Source organism: Bombus vosnesenskii, unplaced genomic scaffold (assembly GCF_011952255.1).
Source record: "Bombus vosnesenskii isolate JDL3184/JDL3185 unplaced genomic scaffold, Bvos_JDL3184-5_v1.1 scf7180000015861, whole genome shotgun sequence".
In the NCBI taxonomy this organism is placed as follows: Eukaryota; Metazoa; Arthropoda; class Insecta; order Hymenoptera; family Apidae; genus Bombus; species Bombus vosnesenskii.
In genome coordinates, this window is record NW_022884185.1 from 2,440 (window position 1) to 13,228 (window position 10,789).

The following is a 10,789-nucleotide window of genomic DNA, read 5'->3' on the forward strand; positions in this document are numbered from 1 at the left end:
GTGTTTAAAATTATTCTACACATAGTAAAGAGTTATCCCGTTGACCGTGGATTCGTTTAAACCTCGGAACATTGTTAATAGCGTTAATTAAATTCATTATTCGTGAAACCTATCGATCGTTAATCTCATTATACGTTAAATTCATTATTCGTAAGACATATTATTCGTTAAACTTATTAATCTTTAATCTAATTATTAGTTAAACTTATCGTTTGTTAATCTTATTATTTATTAAACTCATTATTCATAATATTTTGTAAAATCTTGTTTATTCGCGTAAATAGATTCTCTGTTTCGTAAAACAATGGCTAATTCAAACGAAGGATCATTACGCGCCTTAAATCCTAATGATAACCCGACATATATATGTGAGTGTATTTTATCAAAAATATGTTTTTTATGTTTTCTTATCTTAATAATTATTTTTAAAAAAGACTTAAAGTCTTATATGAAAATAAAGCTGTTCTTTATTTCAAATAATTGAAGTAAATAAATACAATGAGTTTTATATTTTATTACATCTTATATTATTGTTATATTGTTATTGAAAAAGTTGATATAATCAACAGTTCTTCCTGTTCTCTTGATTGTTTCTTGCTTGTTTCAAACCATGATAATAACCTACAAAAGAAATAACATAGTCCATTGAAAATTTAATATACAATAAAATACTTATATGAAATAATTACCTGTGTAATATACCATGTAACCACTAATATACCATGACATCAACATACTTGAAAGTGCGTCTGTATCATTATCTGGTAATCTAGTACATTTTATTAAAATTTCGTATTTTTTTTTCCAAATAAAATGTTAAACTTATTCCAAATTACTTATTAATATTAGAAGTATTCAGCATTTCATTAGAATTTTTAAATTGTACTTACTTGGCCATTAATTGTGGTGGTAAAGGAGAGTGCAGGTGGCATTATATCAGTCATCGAATTGAAAGATGGTCCCGGTATGAAGTGATGTTTATACGCATTTGCTTCTTCAGAGTCACAATCCATTTTTTCTACATTATATTTTTTCGAATTTACATTTGTAGAAAAATTAGTCTCACAAGTCTCGTCGTTCTCTTCATTGAATTTCTCTTCCAAAGCTTTCTTTTGTTGTGCTATTTGACTTTGCAAACCTTCTGATTCTAAAAGAGAACTCAACTCGACTTTCTGTGTATTACCATAGCCTAAACACAGAGTACAAGAAATTTTTGTCATTTAATAGAATGACTGAGTGCCATTCGGTTACTGTCCTTACAGGCAATGTATTAGAATTTCCCGTGCATAAATGTATATGTATAAATGTTTGCCTTGATATATGTAGTAATAATCACTCGTCTAATGAGGAGAATTATATTCCAAGCAGCTAATAATGAACAATAAGTAACATGCATGTTTATGGTTCATGACCCTATATCCCACGGGTCTCCCCATAGACATTGACAGGTCCTCCTGCCCAGTTAAGGACCTGCTGAATGACACTGTGATAGACTATGCGAAAGCCTTTACTTCATATATATATATGTATTTTTAGTACATTTCTTAATTGACATAACCATCATGCTAAAGGTATTACCTACAAATTTTACAACACACGTGCTGTTGAGGTTATTCGGTGTGTAAACAGAGAAAACACGTGGATAAATTGTAAGGTAGAAAATATATTTAAATAGAAGTGTAATAAGTAAAAATACAATTTGAGCTGGTCCAGATCCGCACGCTAGCTGTGTTACCTAATAACTGAAAAACCCCGAAGCCAGCGTCGCCTGTCTACTGTTTATGGCCTGACTTCGTCGCAGTCTTTTGTCTACACGCTGTCGATGGCTTCAGTGCTTGAGAAAACTAAAAAAGACCAGATGTAGAGTTTTCTTAGATGTGGTAACCACTTCAACACGTGCCATTGTTTTCGTAAATTTTTGATATTATAGCTTCATAAATTTCTCCATCCTCTGAGTATATTGCACGATAAGGTGCTCCTATGATCCATTTCTATAGAGAAAAGATGTGTATACAAATAAATATAAGTAAATAGCAAAATAAAATAATTTGCTTCTTAATCAATATATTTAATAATATTCTGTATCAAATTTGTAATATTCTATCAAAATCACAACCTTATGTAATTTACTTGCGTGTTTAGGCTGCTTAAGATTTTGTAGGTTTTCTTTCGGTTGAGAATTTCCAACATCCATTCCCATTCGCTTGATAGCTTCTTCTTTTGCTAAATTTATTGCTTTATCATATGCTTCTATTAATGCACTATCATCCCAAACATTATCATTGGCTGTGTCTGTATCCTTTTGAGATAGCGAATTATACGTTATTAATATTGATACAAGTATTTTATTATCAAACTATTGCAAATTATCATATATGTCATTTTTCAAAAATTGACTAAAAGGTAATGGATACTGTTAATTACTATTATGCTAAGATCTTGTACTAAAATAATGATAAAACCATTACGTTTCCATTACCATACATACGTTTCCATTTCCTCGTATAAAAAGAACATTCATATCATCTGCCATTTTAAAATAACATCATTTAAATATTGAATTTGCTTCTGAAATATTAATTTGTCTCATTTCTTTAACTCTAACACATTGTAAACAATGATGACACTATACCAACTATAATACTAAAAATCTATTCCCCATTCATTCGAAAGATTATTTTTTGAAGCAAGGTTAACATTGAATGTTCCCAAACTTCAATAACTGTATTTTACTTTCTTTACAATATCTAACAATATATTAGAATACTATAAAAAAATATTGTATGCACACGAAACTGTTTATAGCGAAATAGCAAAAGAATTAATCACATATTATAACTAAAACGAGATTGTTAAGTAGATTATATTATACTGCATATGCGTTAGTGTTTCAGCTGGTAAATATAGGTTTTATATCTGAAGATAAATAAGATTTAATTCTATAAAATTGCATAATGAATTATACATATATCTATTACTATTCGTATTTCCCCTTAGTTGTATGTTGTCAATAGCATCAATCACGAACATATAAATAAATATAGAAGAAACCGTTCGGAAGAGGAAAGGGAAAAATGAACATGGAAGACAAGAAAGTTTTCTTCATGTTTAGCGTATGCGTGATACGCTTTGAATGTCTCAGATAAAGATAAAGATACTCTGCTCATTTCTATTTGTTCCGCAGAACGAGAAATTTGTTGTCTTTCATATTGGTTTTTACGATTCAATTTTGGGGCAGTTTTCCCTAGCGAGTGTCGGTCCCTGTTTGATATAACCAGACCGTAATTTATACAGATATGTATTATAGATATATATTTGTAAAACTGAAATCAGATGAAATAAATGTTGCCTGAGGTTTTAAACGTTTAATAAAAACAATATTTCATTTGGAAAAAAATGTAAGATATGTAAAATTACACATTGATCATTTTGCTGGTCTTGTATCATAAAACGTGTGGCCCGAAGAGCACGTGCCCGGTAGAGATACGTCACTTGTGTTAGGAATCGTTTTATAACCTATCACAGTAAGGGAACGTCCCAGTATAGCAGCCGAAGAATGCCGTGGAAGTTTTTGTACAAAGTATAATTGATCTACAATTGATATTTTCCGCAATACTTATCTGGTGTTCGGTCAGGGTGTCCCATACTCATGATATTTATGACAGTGGAATGGCGTTAGTAAATCAATTACAAAAATTTTCGAGATCAATTCTCGGTATTGCATCAAATTATTCAAAATATACAAACAACACAACGTTGCCCTTTTTGCAGGCAACAAGAGGAATATCGACCACGCAACCACTTTCAGAAAAACAAGAGTAAGTGATACAAATTTTCTTGTGTTTTCCTTCTTTTTTTAATAGAATTTCAGTACTTACCTTCCAATATAAAATTGGTGTCAAAATAATAATGCTAATAATAATGTCTAAGAAATTTTTCTCTTTGTAGGAATATAACATCTAGAAAAATAACATAGTATTAATAGAATAGTATTAATAAGAACAACATTGACAGTGAACAACTAAAAATATAACACTGTTATAAATATATGATATACGAATTTTATTTATGTATTATTAAGACAAGTATATCTTAATTTTAAATTATTTCTATTATCATAAGTGATACATATAATTAAGGTATAATTAAGAGAAGATTAATTGAAGAAACACAAAAAATAAAGAAAATAAGTATATTGAGATAATTTTTATCTTTCATAAATATTATTTTCAGAGTAAATATAACGTTTGTTAAAGCAAGTGGAGAGAGAATCAAAGCAAAAGGGAAAGTTGGAGATACTATATTAGACATAGTAGTAAATAATGAAATTGATTTAGATGGATAGGGTATGTTTTAAAGAAGCATAATTTACTTAATTTAAAATAAATAATTTTGAGGTAGAAAATATTTCATTCATTCTTCTCAGTGTGTCTCTTCTCAGAAGAAGTTTATGATGCACTTCCTGACAAACCAACAGATGAAGAATTAGACATGTTGGATTTAGCATATGAATTAACAGATACGTTATAATCAGTAATATTAATAATCAGTATCAAATCATTCGCATTATTAATTCTATTACCTTTTAATATTTTATAAAGTGAATTTTTCTATTTAAATTTATGTAAAAACAGGTTAGTATTGGGTATTTCGAAATCTGCATCTCAATGTAGAATTTCAAATCGCTATCTCTGAATACTACGAAACTGAAATTATAATAAATGTTCATAGTTTTTTATTTATGACCCTATAATCATTACAAATCTATGTTGGAATTAGCATATTTACAATGTTGAGTTTCAAATGGATAAATAGAAATCTTATTGTGTATTAGTATTAATTTGTATAGCAATAAATATATTTATTGACATATTCAGTTATATAATATTTAATTTCAGGTCACGGCTAGGCTGTCAAATAGTAATGTCTAAGGGACTAGATGGAATTGAGGTAAGAGTTCCATCAACAATTAATGATGCAAGAGCATAACTGAAATTATCTATAGGTTTTTGAAAATTTGTATACAATGTTATACATCTCTTGTTAAAAAACCCTTGTTATAATTATTAAAATATTGGTATTAAAAAATATAATAAAGAATCTTGTGTTTAAATGTGAAGCTTATATATATATACATATGTTATAATATAATTGCAATTTTGATATTTGTACATTGCCATTGTAAAAAGCCTATCCAATTATGAAGAAAATATATCTCTTATTTTTAATATACAGGGTGTCAATTTTAAAACGTCCATCTAAATTATTTTCGTTACTATTAAAGATAAGAAGAAATTACTAAGGAAGACTTAAATAGTTTTAAGATGTGTACTTGGTTATGATAAAAAAGACTCTTGTGGAATAAATTTTGCAACTTCTGAAAGATTAGATAAAAACATAGAACCTAAAAAATAATTTGAAATTAATTTCGTTTAGATATACTGTTTGATTTCTTAGCTATGGGCAAGTTTAAAAGATCATCAAACTCATGGTCAACAAAACAACAGAAATGTACATGCAATGCTTTTTCGTTTCACAACAAGTTATCTGACACTATCATCATTTTCGTGGCACATGCAACATTATCGATTCAGTATAGTAATGTTTTGGATTAAAACAAATGTCTCGACATTGGAGCAAAGTATTTCAACCTTTAAGGACTAAAATTAAAACTTATGAGTTTGTTTATAATTTTAATAGATTTTATTAATGTTGTGTTTACTGGTTTATTAATTACAAGAAAGTTTGTAAAAGACTGAAGTTTTACGTAAAAAGTACTCTCCGTCCATCCATTCCATTCCATTCCATTCAATCTTCCATTCCTTCCATTCCATCCTTCCTCGGATAATGGGCTCCATCCATTCCATCTTCCATTCCATTCCTTTGTTTCCACTACTCCATTTCTTCAGATCTCCATTCAGTTCCTTCCATTCTTTCGACGCTTTGTCCTGCCTGCACCTGCCTCCAGATCCATTCCATTCATTCCTCCATTCCATTCCATTCCATTTCTTCCATTCCATCTGAATCCATTCCATTCCTACGTGTAGAATATTCTATTTCTACACTACTTACAAGTTCGATAAAGTGTACATTACACATCGTGAAATTTACATATTTTCACTTGGTTACCCTGCCCAATTCGGATATAATTCAGAACGTATGTGCTATATTTATATATTCTGCATTTGTTTTGTATATTATGTACACTGATCTGATCTTTGTAAACGCGAGTTTTACGATATTAATGAGAAATTTGCCAATTTAATGGGAGTTGTTAATTTTTTCTGGCACGTTTCACGTTAGCAGACATGTTTCTTAAGTTACAGTCGAAAAGTGTTTTTATGTAAAAGAATAGGAATGATCAAGTTATTTTAAGATGACAAGATATTTCACGTCTTCTATTTAAATATAGCGTTAAATTTTAATTCCGTCAATTCGTATATACTCATACATCGAATTTCCTTTCCTCATGTCATTTCTTTTCTTTCATTTCACATTTAATTACAAAGATAAAGTGTAAGTACGTTCCTCATAAAATTAATATCAAATGTCGCAAAAGATACAAAAGTAAACTAAGAAGAGGGGTACATATTATTACACAAACTGTCGTTCATATTGCATATGTACATATGCAGTATAAAAACAATACTTTTTAGTTTTTAATCTCTTGTTTAAATAATCCTAATATCTGATTCGATATAACTGCGTTTATTGGAAGTAATTAAGCCATAGCCTGCGCACAAGAGAAGAAGGAACAAACACGTATAGTATACACGCTTAAATAACAAAATTAAGTCAGTTTACGTTCAATGTGAACTTGATCAAAGTTCCAGTCTCGAATTATAGAGTTTCTTACTATCGGTTTACAAAATTCGATATTACGATTATGTACCGTATTTGAAAAACATAAAATGCTTTGTTCAATTTTAAATAAAACTAATATTTACCAAAGCGAATACGAAAAAATGTTATCATCAAACTCAATTTTCAATTATCAAACTTAATCCAGCACAAATACAAATGTTATTCGTGCTTTTTTACTTTTACTACTTTTCAACTCTCTATAGTTCGAGATTTGAGTTCCGCTAACTTTCTTTCTACTGCGCATGCGCAACAGGAAAACTTCAATTACACGTAATAGTCAAAAATTCGAAAATCTTATCCTTTCGTGGCAGCGAAAGTAACCTAGGACTAGAGGTTCCATAATATTAATAATAATAAGGCAATAATATTAATATTAATAATAATGTAATCGAGTACTACTAACAATATTAATAATAATAATAATAGTATGGTAATGGCAAGATACACGCGGGTATAAATTAATCATTCCTTTCGTAATATCTACGACGTCTTCGGGATATTCTTTAGAAATTACTTTCTTTCTGGTCAATATTCATTAACGAGCAACTTTTCTCTCTGTTTCTTATCACGATTTTTTTCACTTCATCACAATTGTACCGTTAGAAATTATTCAAAACTTTGTTAAAATGTCCATGAAATATATGCAATTGCCGTATTGAATAAGCGAGTAATGAAGTTGCTGTTTCACTGAATAAAAGTGAAATCTCCAATGCGTGTGCTCAAGTATATAAGTTAAAAAAGATTGGTACATCAATGCCTATTATTCTTAATCAATATTCATCATTTAACCATTAGGACCGAATTTTTACAAACCAACTCTAAACCACGACCCAATTTACAAATAAAAAGATCGATGTGTAAATTAACTATCAACTATTAATCTCCAATCCTATGTGAAGATATAATGTTCGGACCCAATTTCTAAACTAACGTGGACAATTCATGCGGACTATTGGTGGTTGCTGCGCTACTTAGATCCAATGTGGCAGCCGGAAGACCAGGACTGACGCTGCCGGTTGCTTCCCGTGGCAAATGCTGCGATCTATTTAGCTTATTTCCAGGACTCGGTGGCGATCTATCTGCTGATGTATCCGGTGGCGTAACCACGTTTCTGTGTCCGCTCACGTTCAGATGATTATGCGTCGCCGCGATCGGAGCTGGCGATGAGAGCAACAAGGGCGGTGGAGACATTGACACGTGTCGATGATGATGATGGTGATGATAGTGTTGGTACTGTGCAGCTCGGCCGTACGTTGCGTGGCTGGTATTTAGTTGGTTCGTCACGGGCCCGACTTTCGTTGGGCAGCCAGCATGGTGGATGGTTAACGGGCCACGTAGTTGTTGTTGCTGTTGTAGCTGGTGCTGGTTCTGGTGCTGTTGCAGCTGCTGCTGACGCTGCAGCTGTACCGCCGCTTCGCACTGTTCGCGCGCTAACGCCTTCACGGCATTCGTCTTCCCCTACGAAATAAGAATGATAGGTTAGGTTGTAGTCAGGGGCCATAACAAATTAAAAAAGTTATAATATAAGAATTTACATTTTAGTTGAAATGATTCTAGTTACGAATAAGTATTAAAGATGATTCAAATCTTTTTCGTTACCGATAGCCATGGTGAAAACTCTTTTGGATTACTTTCAGCCATTGTCAATCTTATTGTCAATACTACATGCTTGAAGTAGAAGGAGGGGTACAGAGAAAAAGACTTTTTCTCAGCAAATATAATTGTAAATTCGACCAATTGCGGGGAGACGTAATCGCGAGGAGAGACGTCAACGGGGGTCGTAAATGCCCGTTACGATTATAACAATCGACACCACGAATTGATCGATCCCCTGATTTCCGTTGAGATAATAAGGGGTGATTGAGTTTGTATAACACTGTGATTCACAGAATTATAAAGTATATATTTCCAATACTTAGATTACACTGACGTAGAGAAATAAATAGTTAACAACTTGTCGCACGAAGATGCGATAGATATGTACGCTAGAGCAGGGCTCTTATAATGGAAATTAATGTATCAATGGACTTAGCACTATGATATGTTTAGGAGAGAAGATGTATGTTCGACAACACCGAGAACCGACAAAAGATTTGCGTGAAGTATGCGACTCTCGCGCTATGTGTAGACTGCCACGTTAGGCGTTAGTTTTTAGACTGTCTGTCGCTCTTTTTTTAATACGGAAGAGAAGTTCGGTGTGGGTGTGCCCCTATGCCTAAAGAACGCGGATTCGTTGGTCCCACTTTCGTTAGGAAAAGTGAGGGTAACGAACCGCGGTGTCGATTGGTCATGACCTGCACTACTGCTCGAAGGGATGAGTAGGGAGTCTCCTACCATCGTGGTGCGTAGATGACTGTGTGCGTGAGAAAAACCTAGCTTGTTTTATTATAGGGCTATTCGGATTTTCCTAATGGGTGTATACTCGCTTTCTCCGTGTTTTAAGTGCGACTAATAAACCCAAGGACACCTCTAAAACCGACTGTGTTTCGAGAATATTTTTAAGCTTTAGAAATTCTTCAAGACAAACGGATTGAAGACATATGGCGAAACAATGCAGGGAAGTGAAAGTTATGGTGGGTCCTTAGGTTTATTGACGGTCGAAGTGACGTTACGCAGGCGGTTGTTGTCCGGTCGCGCGGGCTGGCGTGCAGATGTTTTAGGCGGCGTAACAATAATCGTTACTCAATTATTTTGTTCAACAGTTTTACAAATCTCCCAAAAATAAACGAGAATACGAAAATACACTGAATATCGTGTGTATGGTTATTTATAAAATCCCCTTGAAATAGTTGCGATCGCGGATCACATAAACAAACGAACCTGTCATTCTACAGAATATCTTTTTCGGTGAAATTATGCAAACGTAAATGTAACTTCGGTAGAACTCCTCGAGAACTTGTAAGCTTATATCACTCTGACCCAACCAGTCCACTCTAACGTGTATAATTTATAAAAGGGGATTATATTAATACGCGGAGGATGTGGTAGGTGGTAAGTTTTGCATATGAATGTTTGTTGATACAACGAATGGTTAAATGGAGGTTTTCATGAATGTGATAAGGACTAGATCGAATGTTTTAACACTTATAACTAGAATACGTATTTTTATACAAGTTTGTAGTTTTACGAACATGATCAAAGAAATAAAATTTTAATCGAGATTTGTTTTCTTATATACGTATATTTTAGCGCATTTTATGCATTTTGCGCCATTTGCGTACTTTTCAATTTCGCACGAATAAAATAAAGATCAGCAATATAATTATAACGCTTCTTAAAAATGTGAAAAATCCTGGTTTCCTAAAAGCTTGTAATTGATTTCAGAAAAATTTTTATGAACTCTACCAGATAAATTATGGTAACCCTGAAAACAAAATTTCACGATAAAATGATTTCCGAGTAAAATACACATAAAAGATGATTTAGACGTGTTTGAACGTGTTCGTTTTCTTTTTTAATAGCGATATGTTCTTACCCTCTGCCACACGAAGACGTTATGGACCATTGCGCATCCACAAAACACGATGCCAAGGCCTATGAAAACCGACGTAACGATTGCCGGTGTGACACCAATTACCTCTCAGAGAAAAGACATCGACTCCCGACTGTCGGACGCCAACGCCGCGACGCATCTTAGTCCCCATCAGAGATAAGGCCCCAGCCCCGACTTTCGGACTCCTTGGAATCCACACCAAACCCCCCAACATCCCCAAGGTGTATATAAGCCGAGACTTCATCCAGCCCGGGGAGTTCTCGTTCTAGTTGCTGTTCTTGTACAACACCCCTTTCTCTGTTCAACGTTATTCTACTGTAAGTGCCAAAGTCATAATAAAGTTCGATAAAAGAGGATTAATAGTTGGGCTACGACTCAGCTTTCTTTTCTCTCGCAACTCAAGTATCCATTTTACGTGACACCGGCGTCGAA

The 10,789-nt window shown here is 32.8% G+C and overlaps 2 protein-coding genes and 1 long non-coding RNA gene across 4 annotated transcripts; 1 reads left to right on the forward strand and 2 right to left on the reverse strand.

Moving 5' to 3' along the window:
* Positions 1-525: 525 nt before the first annotated feature.
* LOC117241429 lies at positions 526-1,597 on the reverse strand (the record flags this gene model as incomplete). The annotated part of the gene is made up of 3 exons (XM_033507359.1): positions 526-621; positions 891-1,189; positions 1,579-1,597. Coding segments are annotated over 3 exons (336 nt in total), but the record flags the coding sequence as incomplete, so codon positions are not given.
* A 1,906-nt stretch (positions 1,598-3,503) lies between these two features.
* Positions 3,504-5,080, forward strand: LOC117241427. Of its 2 annotated transcripts, none has more exons than XR_004494990.1 (3): positions 3,504-3,674; positions 3,772-3,818; positions 4,899-5,080. It is a non-coding gene; the product is annotated as an uncharacterized LOC117241427 (long non-coding RNA). The 2 variants fall into 2 exon arrangements; XR_004494989.1 differs by lacking the exon at positions 4,899-5,080 and adding an exon at positions 4,234-4,397 and having other exon boundaries at positions 3,506-3,674.
* A 2,408-nt stretch (positions 5,081-7,488) lies between these two features.
* On the reverse strand, positions 7,489-10,530 carry LOC117241428 (dual specificity tyrosine-phosphorylation-regulated kinase 1A-like). The gene is made up of 2 exons (XM_033507358.1): positions 10,340-10,530; positions 7,489-8,322 (listed from the first exon to the last, which is right to left on the reverse strand). The coding sequence occupies exons 1-2, from the start codon at positions 10,367-10,369 to the stop codon at positions 7,786-7,788; spliced, it is 567 nt and encodes a 188-aa protein (XP_033363249.1). The 5' UTR covers positions 10,370-10,530; the 3' UTR covers positions 7,489-7,785.
* Positions 10,531-10,789: the final 259 nt, after the last annotated feature.

What these genes read in the sequence shown, in the direction of transcription:
- LOC117241428 (XM_033507358.1), bottom strand. Translation starts at nt 10,369, where the DNA reads ATGGTCCATAACGTCTTCGTGTGGCAGAGG. An exon ending in ACGTCTTCGTGTGGCAGAGG is followed by an intron (nt 8,323 to 10,339) that starts GTAAGAACATAT and finishes CTTATTTCGTAG; the next exon opens with GGGAAGACGAATGCCGTGAA.